Here is a 17,622-nt window from a genome sequence, read left to right on the forward strand (position 1 = left end):
TATTGAATTTGGATTTAACAAAATGAGCGATCGTTCTGAAAGATCTTAAGCAAGGATGTGTCAATTGAATATGAATATTTTTACTATATTTAATGAATTACAAAATTCGGGTAAAAGTGGAGAAGAGCTCAGTAATAATTGGACTAAGTGGGAAGAAATTAGTCATTCAAACATCACTTCAATTATTTTTAAATTAAATTAAAAATTAAACCTTTACTTTGCTAAATCTACATGATTTGTAATTGTTGCATGCCAACTAGGAGAGAGAATACGTGTCATCATGGTAATTAATTGCACTTAACCAAAATTAATAAAAAAAATCCTTTGAAAAACTAAAATTGCACTTAACTATATATGAATTAAAAATATATTTTATCTTCTAAGAAAATACTTTTTTAAGAATTTCTTATTTTTTTTATTAAAAGTATTTAATTTATTTTTTTTTCTCAAAAAAAGAGTATTCTATAGTTTCTTCCTAACATAATCTATTCTATACTCAATGCAAGACTCAAATCTCAAACATCTTGATTAAGAGATACAAGTTGTTACCATTTTTGTTAACTAATATTGTTAAATTTTTCTTTAATAAAAAAAGTAATGGATAAAATTGGAATAAAAAAAGAGTAATGAATAGAATAAATCTAAAGAGAAACACTTTTGACAACAAAAAAAAATTACTTATTTATCAATTAACAAGCAATTAATTTTTTTCTTAAAAAAATCAATCATTAGAGTAATCCTATTGACAAAAAATTATTGTTAGTCAATTACTCATTAGATAAATGTTCCAGACAAAAAAAAAAAACTTATTTATCAACAAAGAAAAAAATTAATCACTAAGACAAGGGTAGAGTGAAAAATACATAAAACTGAGGAAAGGAGAGAATAAAATGTTAAGAAGGAAGATGAAACTATTTCCCATTGATCAAAAAAAGAAAAAAAGAAAAGAAGATGAAGGAAGGTACTAGTGTTTAGTTAGTTGGCGGACGTGGAACCGGTTTAAGAAGCGCGCCAATATCTCATTCCCTTTCCTTTAACGTAACTTTCGCATCTCTGTCAAATGCTGAATCCAATTTCGCTCTGAAACTGATTATACACCTTGTTGATGCAACTTTCAGACCCCCTTTTTCAAAATTTCAATCTTTTTGGCAGTGACATGGGAAATCTTCATCTGGGTCATTCTCTGATTCTGAATCTATAGCACACATCATGCCGCCCCACTAGTGCCATGTCTGAGTTTAAGGGTTTTATTTTTAATTTTTTTTAACCTTGTCCAATTTTTTTCATCTTGAGGTTTTTGGAGACTTAGATGAGAGGCCTGAGTAGAAAGCATGATGCTTGAGCTTTGTCCTCTACACTGGTTTCCATACAATTTTATTCAGATGGAATGGCAGATCCTGAGAGTTATGGGAGTCATGAGCGTGATATTGAGCAAGTTAGTTTTACAACCGAATTAATCTGAAATAGTTTGCTTTGTAGCTGTAAAAGATTAGAATTTTGATTTTTTTTTTCTTTCATGCTTGCTTGTTTAAAGTGAGTATTCATTTTCTAAGATGTTATCTTGAAAAGCAAACTCAAAATATTGAGCGATCTTATGTTGTGGTGTAGTAATCATAGTCTTATAGCTAAAATGTTATATGTGCGTTGACAATTATGGCTGTTCGTGATATTCCTCCGAAATCCTAATGAATTGTTTGTCCTAGCAAGAAGTGTGATTGGAGATAAGGCATAACCTTAGAAGCTATAATTTGTTTGATTTCAGGGATAAAAGGAAGGGTATGGAAAATATTTTGTGAAAAACATGCCATGTATGATATATAAAAAGTAGTCATAGTACTCTTGATTACTATTTAGAAGAATACTGAAGTGCCCTGGTTTATATATACAGGCAATGTAATAGGAAACTTGAATCATTTTATTGAACGGGAATTGATGGTATTATAGAAGAGGCAAACTGAGTGATTACTAAAATCATGGATCCATGGGGAAGGAAACTTTCATTGAACATGTTCATGATATTGTTCCTTTCTAAGTGGTTTTTGATTGAGTAACAATCAAATTCACTTTATCTAAATGGGGAAATACTACAGAAAACATTTTTTCTGGAATAGAAATTGTCACTAACTGGTATGATTTTCTAGAGATTATGTTGCTGAGGTACTCCACTTCAATTTAATTTCTGTCTTGTTTCTTTGTGAAGGCATTGATTGCTTTAAAAAAGGGCACTCAGCTAGTAAAGTATTGTCGAAAAGGGAAGCCAAAATTTTGTTCATTCAGGCTCTCATCGGTGAGATTTTATACTGAAAAATTCATTTGAGTCCAAACAAACACATACATGCATATTATGTATATTGAATTTCATATCTCTGTATGAATGATTTCATATTTAGCGGCATTAGCAGGATGAAACAAAACTGATTTGGATTTCTCATGGAAAGGAAAAGTGTCTAAAATTGTCTTCTGTTTCACACATCATCCCTGGACAGAGAACAGTAAGTTAAATGCTTGGTCTTTGGAGGCTAGATTTGTGGTCATATGAGCACTCTGATAAAGATATCCCGGGTTTCTTTTTTTAATTTGCAGGCTGTCTTTAACAGATACTTGCGCCCTGAAAAGGATTATCTGTCATTTTCACTTATTTATAAAAAGGGGGAACGATCACTTGATCTGGTTCGAAAACAGTCATATTGAATTTAAATTTCTCAATTTCATATAAATTTTTAATCTATTTCTTCCCCTTTTCATATTGCTAGATCTGCAAGGACCAAGCAGAGGTAGAGGTATGGTTTTCAAGCCTTAAGGCATTAATTTCCACTGGAGAGCGTATTAGGCATGGAACAAGTGATTTAACCAATGTGAGTTTTAATACAATTTTTTTAAATGATAGTTTAATTTTCAACTTATCTTAGTTTACATGTTAAACAGTTGCTACTTCCTATTTATTCCTTTAATTTCTCGTAGATTAAATTTTTAAGTTTATGTATTGAAAGATTGAATTACCACTTAGCACTATGATCAGCATAATCTTATACTGTAGGAGCAGGTATCCCGCTGTATAAAATCTCAAGGATGTTTAGAATAATATATTCAAAAAATATATTTCAGGAATATGCAAAATCAAAATTCTTATTGACTTAAGATTAAATCTATATATGAAAAACTCATCAAAATATCCCAATACTCAGGATGAGCTTTAGGGAGGTGTATTGGATTAGAATTTTAAAAGACTTTTTTAGTTAAAAAAAATCTTACGAATTTTAAAAGACTTTGCAGGATTTTCATGACTTTTAAGATTTTGCATGATTCTACAAGACTTAAAATCAAGATTTTAATGGATTCTGCAAGACTTTTAAATCAGGATTTTAGTGGATTCTGTAAAATTTTCGTGGATTTTTGACATTTGATAAGATTTCAAAAAAATTTTCATACATTCAAATTTAAAAAGAGTCAAAGACAAAAATAATAAAAAATAATAATGTCTAGATAAATAATAATAATAATAATTCTCCATAATATCTTATCCTCTTAAATAGCATTTACCCACATATCCATAACTATACTAGTTCTCCAAGCATTAACGTCTTTTCGCTCTTGCTCCTGGGTTTGAATAATAGGTTCAAAAGTATGATCTTCATTAACCGGTAACGTTGAAGATGAATGTTCATCCACCGCTTCAATTGAAAATTCATTAAAACGATATTTTTTACGTAGAAAGTTATGTAGTGTTGCACATACTAACACAAGTTCTACTTGTGTCTTAAATAAAAATGGAGGTGCTGACTTGAAAATTGTGAACCTTGATTTAAAAATACCAAATATTTTATCGATCACATTCTTTAAAGACGCATGACGAAGATTGAACAATTCTTTCTCACTTTCAGGGTCATTACCCTGACCTGCAAAATCTTGTAGATGATATCTTATACCTCGAAATGAAGCTAAAAATTGGCGTTGATTAGGAAATCCACAATCCACCAAAAAAATATTTACCTAATTACATAAGCAATATATATAATAGTATAATAATAATAATAATTATAATTATTATTATTATTTAAAGAATAAGCATTTAGATATATAGAATATATATATATATATATATATATATATATATATATATATATTATTTTAGTTATATATTATATGATAATTTTTAACGATATTTATAAATGTAAATTATTTTAACAAATATTTTAACAATATTTTCTCTTTTAAAAAATAAGCTAATGAAGACATAAATCCTAAATCCTAAAAAATTAAATACTGCAATGTCTTATGTTAATTTTCTTTTTTTAAAATATAAAAAAGTCCTAATTTCACAATATAAAAATAAAAAGAAAAATTCATAGTAAAAAAAATAAAATAATTGTTGAGTAGTAAAAGGAGGGGGATAAGAGTAACAAACTTAAGAGAATGAGAGAAATCACAGTTTTTATGCTGAGAGGGTTCTTTCCCCAACTAAGATCCATTTTCATCTCATTCTACTCACAGAAACTCTAACAAATTCATCTTATATATATATATATATTGTAGAGATTATGATATCAATTTCATCTTTCACCTTTTTCTTTTCTTGACGTGAGTTATAAAAAAAACTACCACTTAAATGTTGAAATTTCAAGCATTTTTTTGTGTTATATAAAGGAATAAATTCAACTACATAGAATAAAATAAAACAAGTCAATTAAAGAGAACGAACAGAAAATAGAAAAATAGACCAAATCAATGACACTATCATTTACATATCGGAGCTTCACAAAATAGGGGAATGAGATGAGAACAGTACTACAATATTATATATGAACAATGAACAATAGTGCAGTATTATTAGCAGAGAAAAAATGGAGAAGACAGGAACATAGGAAAAAAAAGATGAAAAACTCACTTGAAAATTCTTGAAAAGTCACTTCAAACAATCCTTCAAAATCCGATGGGTTTGAATGAAATTGTTTTATAAATTTGGTATTTATAGATAACACTAGAAAGTTCTTCAAAATCTCTCTCATACAATAATCTTTTAAAATCCTTATATTTTTAATACCAATGGATTGTTTTTAAGTTGTAAAAAATCTCAAATGAATACCAATGAATTTTAATGGATTCTTTAAAAAAATCTTGAAAATCCAGATTGAATACTACTGGATTATTTTTAAGTGACATAAAATCCTGATTGAATACCAATAGATTTTTTTCCTCAAATTTTTTTTTTTTAAATCTTACAAAATCCTAAACCAATATACTCTCTAGTGTTCCATCATGCAAGCTTGTTTTAAAAAATTATGACAAGTGGGGGCGACAAATATCAATGTTTTATCTACTTGGTCCTGGAAACCATGAGAAATTCTTGTTAAAGCCTAAGTTCTTATATATATATAAATTTTCATTTCCATTATCTATATATTTTAACGTTTCAATAAAATAATTATTTTGATTCAGGATAGTGGTGACTCTGTTCACTCTAGTCGCTCTGCTCCAAATGATCGTCCTCATGCTGGAACACTAGAGTATGCATCAAGCGTTGCCCGTGGCAGGTTTTCATTTGAATCGGTGTCTCATGAATCTACATCTTCTGGGTCAAGATCAGATGCTAGTATGCCACTAAGGACAAGCGTTGGAGATGGTGCTCGTGTTAGTGTATCAAGTATTAGCCACTCAAGTAGTGTAGGATCAGGATCAGGAATAGATGACATAGAATCGCTAGGTGATGTTTATGTATGGGGAGAAGTTTGGGCAGATGGAATACCATCTGATGGATTGGGGAGTCAGACCCCTCTTAAGACAGATGTGCTGATTCCTAAGTCATTAGAGTCTGATGTTGTTCTTGATGTTCATCAAATTGGGCCTGGTGTACGTCATGTTGCTCTAGTTACAAGGCAAGGGGAGGTTTTTACTTGGGGAGAGGACTCTGGTGGAAGACTTGGTCATGGGTTTGAAAAAGATTTTGGCCGACCTCATCTTGTGGAGTCCCTGGCAGTTACTAATGTGAGTTATGTTGCATGTGGTGAACATCATACATGTGCTGTGTCTGCATCTGGTGACCTATTCACCTGGGGTGATGGTACACATTGTGCAGGACTTCTTGGTCATGGAAGTGATGTTAGCTACTGGACACCAAAGAGGGTTAGTGGCCCTTTAGAGGGACTTCAGGTTGTATCTGTAGCATGTGGCACATGGCATTCAGCATTAGCAACCTCTTATGGGAAATTGTTTACCTTTGGTGATGGAAAATTTGGTGTATTGGGCCATGGAGATCGAGAGAGTGTGCCATATCCAAAGGAGGTACAATTATCGAGTGGACACAAGACTATTAAGGTTGCATGTGGAGTGTGGCACACAGCTGCTATTGTAGAGGTTACTGATCCACCTAGTTCAAATGCTTTGTCCAGGAAGCTCTTCACATGGGGTGATGGTGACAAATATCGCTTGGGTCATGTTAACAAGGAAACTTACCTTAAACCAACTTGTGTAGCTGCACTTGCTGAATATAGTTTTCAGCAGATTGCATGTGGGTACACTATGACTGTTGCACTCACGGCATCTGGTCATGTTTTCACTGTCGGAGGCACAACATATGGTCAATTAGGAAATCCAATGTCTGATGGAAAAGTTCCAATTCTAGTCCGAGACAAGTTATTAGGCGAGTTTGTTGAGGAAATATCATGTGGTGCACATCATGTAGCTGTATTGACTTCAAGAAGTGAACTATATACTTGGGGGAGAGGTGCCAATGGAAGATTAGGACATGGAGACACGGAAGACCAGAAAACTCCAACATTGGTGGAAGCATTGAAAGACAGGCATGTTAAGAATATCTCATGTGGCTCGACCTTTACATCTTGTATATGCCTACATAAATGGGTTTCTGGAGTTGATCAATCTGTTTGCTCTGATTGTCGACAACCATTTGGTTTTACTAGAAAAAGGCATAATTGTTATCATTGTGGAATTGTGTTCTGCCATCCTTGTAGTTCAAAAAAAGCCTTGAGAGCAGCACTGGCTCCAACACCTAGCAAACCACATCGCGTGTGTGATGCTTGTTATACTAAGCTAAAAGGTTCTGATAGTTCTTCCAATTTTAATAGAGAAATTACTCGTCCTTCTAGTTCCATAAGTGGAAGGGAAAGATTTGACAGGGGAGAGATAAAGTCTTCAAGAGTTCTCTTGCCTTCCATCACAGAACCGGTAAAATACCTTGAGATTAGGAGTAATAGGCCTGGAAGTACACATGACTCCTCTTCCATAGTCCGAGCTGCTCAAGTTCCTTCAAGTTTACAATTAAAAGATGTAACATTTCCAAGTTCATTGAGTTCTGCCCAGAATTTATTCAAGCTTGTTATACCGTCAAGTCAACCTCCAACTCCACCAACACCAGCTACTTTGAGACCTATGTCACCATATGCTAAAAGACCACCAAGCCCACCACGTTCTACCTCCCCTGGATTTTCAAGAAGCCTTGTTGATAATTTAAAGAGGAGAAATGATTATTTGAATCAAGAAGTCTCAAAATTGCACAACAAAGTATATCTCATATTTTATACTATTTTCAGATCCAGTAATTATATTCTTTATTCTCAGAGCATAACATCTCTCAATTAATAAGATTTGTGAATATTTCTTTTCTTGCATATAGAATCGAAGTTTGAGGCAAAAGAGCGAATTGCAAGATATGAAGATTCAGGAGCTTCAGAAACATATTGAAAAAGCCATGTCACAAGTTGGAGAGGAATCTTCTAAGCTTAGAGAAGCAAGGGTATTTATCAAGTCCATGACAGATAAGGTATCTTAATTCTATATTTTGACATCATAGTTGAATGAAGGATATGCATTCATTTTGGAAACTAAAACTAGGAGTGACTATTATGCATGAAGAAATGAAGGAATATCATTATGTTATCCAAGTGCTCTCTACAATAAAATTCCTCAATTTTGTAATTGTGTATGGGACTAAATGATGGGCTCCTTCTCTCCATCACAAATATCACTGGATTATTGCGGGATTAAAAAAACTATATTTTAAATATAAAGATGATTTATACCTGAAAATTTGAGTTATTATAAATTTTCATCATTTCTGTGTTGTGATTCATTGTCAAAACAAAATCTCAATCAAAACATACAGCTTGTTCTTTTAAAACTAACTATACTTAATTTCAGCAACATAAAAAAATATTTTTGGTGATTTGAATGTGTCCTAAATTTTATTATCCCCAAATGACAAAAAGGAAAAAAAATGTCAAAGTTTTGGCTTTAATTGTATGATCGTATATAAATTTGGCAAAACCAAGATTAGTTAAATATCTTATGATGGGCAGATGTCGATTACAAACCTTTTAATGTTCCAAAGGCTTTCAGCAAGAATTAGAATAAATTATGCAACAAAATAGATGCCCATCTTCATTGAATCTCAACAATCCCTAAACTGAACAACATGGGAAGCAATCATTGGGTTGATGGTGCCAACAAAGAAGTTCAAATTTAGGATTTTACAGATATATGTTTATTGTTACACTAATTAAAACAACATTTTTTGCATTCTTTATTTGTGATAATTGGTATTCTCAGACTCCTTAAAGGAGCAACAGCTTTCAAGATAGATGAACCATCATTTTTTTTTTGTCTACTTGCTCTCCTTTAATGACTAACTTTGTTAGCTAAAGACATAAGCTTAATTTTTCAATCTGAATTAATTCTGAACACAGATGAACCTTCATTCTTTTTTCATCAATATACTCACCTTGACTGCTAATGTCATAATAAGCTTAATGTTTGAACCTGATGGGAAGGAAAAGGAAGTTGATCAGGAATCTGGTTTGTCATACTAAGGCCCACTTTGGATTGGCTTCTAGCTTATGAGAGCTTTTCAATTTAGACAAGTATTTGATTCCTAACATACAAAAAAAGGCCCTTAAAATTTTATAGGTATTTAGTTAGAGGAGAGAACTTTTGCAAAGTTGAGGTGCATAACATGTTTTTACATTATGCAAAAAGTTTGATTCATTTGATCTCCTTGATTTATTTTACTTTCTTTGCATTAGTGCTTGTTGAGAAGTTTATACAAAAATAGTTAAACTTGCTTCTACATTTGGTTTTATTTAGTTGAGGGAAGTGGCTGAGACGTTGCCACCTGAAATTTCTGATGACGAAACCTTGAGAACAATGCAAGCTCAAGCTGAAGAATTTCTTCTTGAGGAAAAGGATTTTGAATCTTCTTCCTCACCACCAAGGCTTGAGCCTGAGCAACAAAGTGCACCCGATGAAACTGCCTCAAATAGCGACTCTTTGAAACTGCAAGAGCAAAGAATGGAAAGAAATGATGATGCTGCTGGGGCTGCTCCAGGTATAATTGGAGGAAATGTTCTTGAAGAAAGCAACAAATCATCTGTATCTAGTACAGGAGTGCCTCAGCCAACCTCCGGATATGGTTCAAGATTACATGACTCTAGTATACGAGTAAGAGAAGGAGAAAGATCAGTCATTGAACAATTTGAGCATGGTGTTTATGTCACACTCATTGTACTCCCTAGTGGTTCCAAAGTTTTCAAACGAGTTAGATTCAGGTATAAGAGCTACTGGTTAATCTAACAAATTTCCACATTTATTTTCTGTGTCAATGTGTTCATTCCATGCATCTGTGGACCAATTCTTTTAGTAGTTACTAACTTATTCTATTTCATAAAAACCCTGCTTCTCAATGTGGGGGTTGCACATAACTATTATGTGTGATTATTACTGTAAATAACAGCTTCTAATTTTTATTTTTTTTATCAATAGGTGCTACTTGATATATATATATATATATATATATATATATATATATATGTAAGTAGATAGATAGATATAGATTCTTTTCTTTTACAATATTGTCATGAGGGTGACAAATGTTATCATTTTATTATTTGAAAAGCTTTTATGTTAATTTGGTTTTTTTATTTCCCCCCGTACCTTTTAGTTTGATAGCAATTGGTTTGAGCTTTACAACATTATTGATTTGATTGTTGATTTTCATATTTATATTCTTTCTATCTTTAATACTATTTGTACCTGTTTTCTCTTTTCAATTACCTTTTCTTGTGCAGTAAACGAAGATTCAATGAGCAACAAGCAGCAGAATGGTGGAACCAAAACAAAGATAGGGTGCACAATAAATATAGTGCATGTGCTGAAGATGATAGTGAGGCATTACCCTCTTCCTAAACTTATTTCTGTGGTCTACCCAGGCATCCCATAGTCTGATGGAATGATCCAGAGCATAGAAGCAGCATCTATTTATCAAGTGTAAAAAAGTCTATCTTAGGCAAATTAGTGTAAAAAACTTGACAGCATCTACAACAATCTGGATATGACATGCAATAGAGGATAGAACATGTAGTAAGGTTTAGAGGTAGTAAATTTACTTTTCATTAACATGCTTTGGATCTCATTCTTTCCTTGTAACTCTTCCTCTATAAATCCATGTGTTAGTTTTGTATTTTGGGTCTACAGTCATAGAGGTCTTGTTATTCGTATTGTACATTGGGACAGGTGTAATTTGTTTAAATCCTCTAAAAATTCTAGAGAAGCAGTTAATATATGAATGATGATGAATAATGCTACAAATACACTTTATATAATATTAGTAGAGTCAAAACACCCTGTACCTCTATATTTATCTAAAAATGTTTTGGAATTATTAATATTTATTGAATTAACTGGTCTTGTGTCAAGTTTTTAGACATTAAGATCTCGAATTTGAATCTTAAGTTTGTAAAAGTAATTAATTTTTAATATTATTTTTTATTATTTAAAAATTTAAAGATAAAATAATTTAAAAATTGTGTACATGAAAATAGGGACTCACTTTTATATATAGGTATAGATAATAATAATTTCATAGTTCTTGCTTCTGCAGTTAATTTTTTTATTACCTTTGACTAAAAACAATAACGTGATTATGACCTATACAGAAACTAAGTTCATGTTCTGTTAAATTTGATGTAGCAGGCTGTTGGTTCAACAGTGGAAGCCAGTATCAGTGGCTATATTAAATATCCTGAAGCAGTTGTTTCAGGCTGATGTTACTGTTCCTAAAAGGGTATATTAAATGAAGTTTGAGTTTTCATATTTATTCATCAGAAAGGAAAAGGATATGGACCTCTTTCGATAAACTTTTCTATTTATGTTTATAGAAGAACAAAATAAGAAGAAAAATTAAATCAATTTTTCTATAAACTAGAATTAATTTATGCATTAGTTAAAAATAAGATTTTAAAGAAACTAATAGGAAAGTTTGTACAAATTAGCTTATGCTTAAATTAATTTTAACTATTCAAAAAATTTATTTCATTGTTTCTTTCTTTCTTCTTTTTTTTTTTTTTTTTTCTAGAAGTGAATTTGAAAAAAATTTATCCATCCAAATAAACCCTATGTTATTTGCGCTCCATAAACTAAATACATTTTTTTTTTTGTAAAGATATGAAAAATTATAAAGATGGTCATAATGAGGATTAAATCTAGATCTCAATACTTCTAACTATCCCAACTCCTCTCCCACCCAACTAATAGGTTAACCCTAGTGATTAGATGAAAGACATTTAAATACATTAAACATTTAGACAATTGAATAAATTTTCCATGAATACTTTAAAAAGAAAATAAATTAAACTTATTCTATAAACTAAAACCAACTAATGAACTTAACTTTTATAGAAACTCTCTCATCTAACTCCTTTGAGGATTGAAGTACATAAGTTGACTTCAACTCAATAGAAGAACTTAATTCATTTTACTTTTTTTATTTTATTTTCTTGCAAATGTTTATGAAATAAAAAACAGGAACTTAATGTCATAATGAAAAATATGCATACTCTACTGTTTGTAGTTATCTGTTTCTAAGCAAAGTGGACGGCGTGCTGTGTTTTGTGGTGGGTTACTTATCACTATCCTCTCTAATTGACAGCCAAACATGGCCAAATCACAATGCTTCCAAATCAAATGGGAAATAGTGGTCTAAACTTTCAGTGCAGGTTAGTGCTGGTCTATTTTCATTCGTCTAGTCTATTCAACTGGGTACATTCAAATTCTCAATGTCTTCTGTGGAAAATGAAAGCAGATGTATCCATACAATGATCATTTTATCGCTAGACTGAGATGGGGGAAAAGTAGTACTATTCACCAAAAGGAAAAGGAAAAAAGTTGTACTACTACTTATCCAAACTTATTATTATAAACTGTTCATAGTTCACTACAAAAAATATGCAATTTAGCGACCACCAAAATCGGTCGCAAAATTACAAAAATCGGTCGCTATTTACCTTAGCGACCGAATTTAATCAGTCGCTAAAACTCTGGTCGCTAAGCTATTTAGTGACTGAAAAATTTTCGGTCACTATTTAGCGATCGAAAATTTCGGTCGCTAAATGGTTGAAATGATTTTGGTTGCTGAAGTGTATGAGACCAAATTAGTGATCGAATAAATCGGTCGCTAAATATTTATTTTTTATTTTATTAAATTTTATAGACGTCGCAAATTTGGTGGCTATATATGAACCATTCATATTTGGTTTCTTAAGGATTTTATTTCACAATACTTAAGTTTTTAGCATGTTTTGTCCTTTAATTACACAATTTTTGGAAACTTTGCAGAATGTCACCTATCCCTACATTACTCCAAGTTAAGCACACTTAACTGTGAAGTTCTTATGAAATAAGCTACTGAAAGGTAAATGCATGTTGTTAGTATAAGTAGTACAAATTAATTCATTTAAGTCATCCTCAACTATCCAATCTCATACTTATATTATTTTTGGATCCTTATCATTTTGGTATATCCGGACCGATATAAATATATAATAATTATATTACTAATAATAATAATTATATTATATTTAATTAATCTTTATTTATATATATACTTACTTTTATAACTAACAATCTACTTATTTCTATTTAAAATTAATTTTATGATACAATTTAAATTATTTATTATAAATTTAAAAGTTTAAGTAATAATTTATATATTTTAAAATGAGAAGGGTTATAATAACACTGGTATAACTTTTATACTAAGTATTACACCGCTCAATAAATTTATATTAAATGTGAATTTTGTAAATTCAACCGATAGATTGAAAGTTCATATCACTTTATATGTTTATATCAATTTTTGTTAAAATTAAACAACAACTTAAAAGTAATCAAAGTGCTCATATTTTATTTGAAATGAATATATTACGTCAATTTTGTTTTACAAGAATGAAGTATCAAATCATCTTGAATTCATATAAGATTCTGTATATATGATCTAAGAGTAAAAAACTTTCAATCTAACAGTTGAATTTATAAAATTCACATTTAATATAAAGTTATTGAGCGATGTAAAACTTAGTAAAAGTAACACCGATGTTATTATAACCCTTCTCTTTTAAAATATTATTTTTATAAATTAAATTTTAACATTTAAAATAAATTATTAATTAAATTAATATATTTATTCATCTTAAATGTAAGATATAAAATTCAAAAAATGTATTTATCCTTATTTTATTTTCTAATTATCAACTATTAATAAAATACTAATTTAAAATTTAAATATAAAAATTCATTTAAAAATAAAGTTATCATAAGTTAGAATATATATTATAAATATGGATCAAAATAAATAAGAAATTTTAAAATTCATATACTCTAATTAAAAAATTGCCTAAAAATCCAATCATAAAAAAAAACCTCTAAATATTTTTTCACATAAATAACTATTGGAATTAATTATGTAGGAGTGCATATAAATATTTTTTTAATATAAATTAATGTCTTGCTCTTACGAGAAAAAAAAAGAAAATGGGTTGATACTCAACAAAAATATTATCATCACTTTTAAGCAATTTATAAATTTTTTTAAGTTTTACTTCGTGACCGAATAGAATTTCGTCACTAACTTTAACTAATATTTAGCTACCGAATAGAATTCCGTTGCTAATTTTAACTAATATTTAGCAACCGAATAGAATTACATCGCTAATTGTAACTAATATTTAGCGATTGAATTTAATTCTGTCGCTAAAAAAATCAAAATTTTTGATTTAGAGACCAAATTCAATTCCGTCACTAATTTTAACTAATATTTAGCGACCGAATTAAATTCTACCGCTAAAAAAATCAAAATTTTTGATTTAGCGACCGAATTAAATTCCGTCGCTAAATTTAACTACTATTTAGCGACCGAATTCAATTCCGTCGCTAATTTTAGTGACAGAATTCAATTTCGTTGCTAAAAAATCAAAATTTCTAATTTAGCGACCGAAATAGCGACCGAATTCAATTTCGTCGCTAGTTTTAACTATTATTTAGCGACCGAATTAAATTTCGTCGCTAAAAAAATCAAAATTTATAATTTAGTAACCGAATTCAATTCCGTTGCTAATTTTAACTATTATTTAGCGACCGAATTAAATTCCGTTGCTAAAAAATCAAAATTTATAATTTAGCGACCTAAATAGCAACCGAATTCAATTCTGTCGCTAAATTTAACTACTATTTAACGACCAAATTCAATTTCGTCGCTAATTTGAACTAATATTTAGCGACCGAATTAAATTTCGTCGCTAAAAAAAATCAAAATTTATAATTTAGTGGAAATAGAGTCTAAATTTAATTCTGTCGCTAAAAAAAATTATAATTTATAATTTAGCGATCGAAATAGCGACCAAATTTAATTCCGTCGCTAAAAAATCAAAACTTTTTATTTAACGACCGAAATAGTGACCAATTTGCTAGCGACAACTTATTTTGATATAGCTATTTTGATTTTTCATAATTAGTCGCTAAATCAGTCGCTAAATAATAACTAATAAATTTCGATCACTAATTTTGCAATTTTCTAGTAGTGGTTACTTAATGTAGTAGAAGTGAAACTAAATTATTAGAGAGCGGAGTGATTATAGACTCAGGTGTATAGATAAAGTGATTCTAAGAAATATGAAAATAAAGTGATTTGAGAGATTTGACCGCGAGATTCTAAGAAAGGTTTATTGTTATATGTATTTTAAAACATATTTTAGCATAAAATATTATATGCATCACTTTACTCATAACTTAATGGCAATGGCAAACTATCAAATGAATAAAATGACACTTCTTTTTCTGTTATGAGGAGCGGGTACTGATCACTGATCACTGATCAACTTGCCTTTTACGTTAGAAAGAAAAAAAGGAGCCCACAACCCAAAAGTTGCATACGGACACAACACACCACATGGGAAAACCCATAATGTTGGTCTTTACAGAATATTTAGTTTTCCTTATTCTCACTATACTTAGCACCCAAGGTTGCTTCCACGCTGTCAATTCTGCCGAAAGCTTTGAATTAGAAGTGAGAATTAGACCCTTAACTTTAGTATTTCATATTTATTACAACTCGTGCCATAACGTATATTTTCTATTAAAAATCTAAGCAATGGCACATGTGTAATTCTAACGACAAATAATGTGCCAATTGGAGGCACCAAAAAGATGGTAGCAACTTGTAGAACAAATTGATTATATAAAAACTAAAATGGGGCATCAAAGTTTCCTTCATGAGATCATTGAGAACCATTGCTCTTCCCTTCATTTGGAGACACATTAATTCTTCCTTCCATCTCTTTCTCTCATCAAACCAAACCAAAGGCAAAACACCCTTCATCATCGATCACTTTGTGATATGTCTCGCATGAGGCTAACCAAGAAGCTTCAACCTGCCAAGAAGGCATGGAAGAGCTGCTCCAACACAGTCAAACACAAACTCCACAAACTCAACATCCCCAAGGCTTTCAAAACCACCCTTCAACGCCTCCTCTCAGCTTTTCACTCCCTTGGCCATCTCATACACTCTAGACTTCATCATCATCACTCACTCATGACCACTACCACAAGGCCACGTGCCACTGCTTCTTACTACCACCATGTTCAACACAGGCACTCATCATGTGCAGCCATACACATAGATGACCTCTTTGACAAGGTTAACTCTGTGTCCATCATGCATGATGCCACCAACAAGAGAAGTGGTCATGCACAATTAGGGCAAGGAGAAACAAGCAAAAGCAAAGAGAAAGAGAAAGAGAAGGAACATTGCATTTACAAGGGTAATAGTATGGTTGGTGAGAGTAGTGACTTGAACACTATAGAGGATGCATGGAAGGTTGTGGTTGCTAAGTCTCCACAACTACACGTGGATGAAAAGGCAGAAGAATTCATAAGCAAGTTTCGTGAAGATATGAGGCTGCAGAAAGAGAGGTCAATGCTTGAATTCCAAGAGATGCTAGCACGAAGTTCCTGATTAATATTTGATCTCATCAAATATTCATTTTCTAATTTGACATATATAGAGTGCAAGATTGATATATATACATGGTTTGATACATGATTTTTTTTTTCTTTTCATTTCATTTTGGATTCTATTGGAAAACAAAGTGAGCACATAATTGTGTGAGTGAAGATGTATAGGAAAGTAGGCTTTGCGAGAGATTTTTTTTTTCTTCTTTTAACATTATTTACTTGTATTCATTCTTCTTTTGGTTGACAGTAAGTATGTCTGATGGATTGTGATTGTTTTGGAATCTGACAATATTGAAGTGTGTATAGAATGTATTTGGAAGTGAGTTTTGTTATAAGCTTTATTTTCCTGGTGACACTTTTTTATTTTCTTCAATATATAAACATGATTTATGCATTATCTTAAAGCTAATAATTATTCAGTTGTTTTGTTAGGTAGTTTTTATTTTATTTTATTTTGTTCAATAATGAAATATAACTTTTTCTCATCATCAACTTTATAGAAAGAAAGAAAAAAAAAGGTTCAATTTCATGTTGGAACGGAAATTAAATTTCAGTTATAATTAAAAAATAGAAATGTTAAATTACTTAAACTACATATTTTGATTGTTAGGTAGTTAATAATGATTTATTGGGGAGTTCGTCAAACTAGTCAACCTAAATGACAACTCAAAAGCTGGTAAAGTACCCCATCTTAAATCAATAATGGTACTACACTTAGTCTCTCGGAAAGGGGCTATATACACAGAATTTTTCAAAAGTAATTCAAGATGTTCCATGTAAATTTTTAGCTATTTGTATATTAAAAGCTAACCACGTTTATATATATTCGTATTAACAAGATATATTACCATTTCTTAATTTAAATACATATATAATTCTTAAAATTTTAAATTAGAAGCACGGGTATCAAAATAATAATAAACATTGATTATCGAATAAAATATCAATAAATTTTTCATAGCATTATATATAAGAATTTTCGAAATTCAATATTTACAATAGTAATTTTTCATTTATTTTTCAATTGATAAATTAAAAAAAATCAAAGAACTTGTAATTGAAATAACTTAAAATTGGTTTGCTGCCAATTTATATTTTTCGTTTCTTTATATTTTCATATACTTCAATTAATGTATAAAATTGATATATACATGACGCGGCTAATATCTTAATTATTATTAATTTCTAATATGTTGCTGTAATGTTTAAATTACAAAGGGGCGTATTTATCTTGTGAGAATAGTAAAAAGTTACGTTAAAATATTTTAATATCTAAATTATGGGAATAAACATTTGCATATATAATTACGTGAGAGTAATTTTGCATAC

The 17,622-nt window shown here is 30.5% G+C and overlaps 2 protein-coding genes across 3 annotated transcripts; both read left to right on the forward strand.

Annotated features, from left to right (window-relative positions):
- Nucleotides 1-925: 925 nt before the first annotated feature.
- On the forward strand, nucleotides 926-10,574 carry LOC109805267 (PH, RCC1 and FYVE domains-containing protein 1). 2 transcript variants are annotated; one of them, XM_083060305.1, is made up of 10 exons: nucleotides 926-1,038; nucleotides 1,153-1,435; nucleotides 2,201-2,287; nucleotides 2,403-2,492; nucleotides 2,584-2,670; nucleotides 2,754-2,855; nucleotides 5,437-7,518; nucleotides 7,631-7,777; nucleotides 9,097-9,557; nucleotides 10,077-10,574. In XM_083060305.1, exons 2-10 carry the CDS (start codon nucleotides 1,388-1,390, stop codon nucleotides 10,192-10,194), a joined length of 3,222 nt encoding a protein of 1,073 aa, XP_082916431.1. In that variant the 5' UTR covers nucleotides 926-1,038; nucleotides 1,153-1,387; the 3' UTR covers nucleotides 10,195-10,574. The 2 variants fall into 2 exon arrangements, with proteins under 2 accessions (XP_082916431.1, XP_029128566.1); XM_029272733.2 differs by having other exon boundaries at nucleotides 929-1,038; nucleotides 1,119-1,435.
- Nucleotides 10,575-15,540: 4,966 nt separating this feature from the next.
- LOC109805247 (uncharacterized) lies at nucleotides 15,541-16,638 on the forward strand. The gene has a single exon (XM_020367268.3). It carries the CDS (start codon nucleotides 15,677-15,679, stop codon nucleotides 16,292-16,294), a length of 618 nt encoding a protein of 205 aa, XP_020222857.1. The 5' UTR covers nucleotides 15,541-15,676; the 3' UTR covers nucleotides 16,295-16,638.
- The last annotated feature ends 984 nt before the right edge of the window (nucleotides 16,639-17,622 follow it).

This window comes from Cajanus cajan, chromosome 7 (assembly GCF_000230855.2).
Source record: "Cajanus cajan strain Asha chromosome 7, NIPB_CcT2T_4, whole genome shotgun sequence".
Taxonomy (NCBI): domain Eukaryota; kingdom Viridiplantae; phylum Streptophyta; class Magnoliopsida; order Fabales; family Fabaceae; genus Cajanus; species Cajanus cajan.

What these genes read in the sequence shown, in the direction of transcription:
- LOC109805267 (XM_083060305.1), top strand. Translation starts at nt 1,388, where the DNA reads ATGGCAGATCCTGAGAGTTATGGGAGTCATGAGCGTGATATTGAGCAA. An exon ending in TCTCAAAATTGCACAACAAA is followed by an intron (nt 7,519 to 7,630) that starts GTATATCTCATA and finishes TCTTGCATATAG; the next exon opens with AATCGAAGTTTGAGGCAAAA. An exon ending in TCAAGTCCATGACAGATAAG is followed by an intron (nt 7,778 to 9,096) that starts GTATCTTAATTC and finishes GGTTTTATTTAG; the next exon opens with TTGAGGGAAGTGGCTGAGAC.
- LOC109805247 (XM_020367268.3), top strand. Translation starts at nt 15,677, where the DNA reads ATGTCTCGCATGAGGCTAACCAAGAAGCTTCAACCTGCCAAGAAGGCA.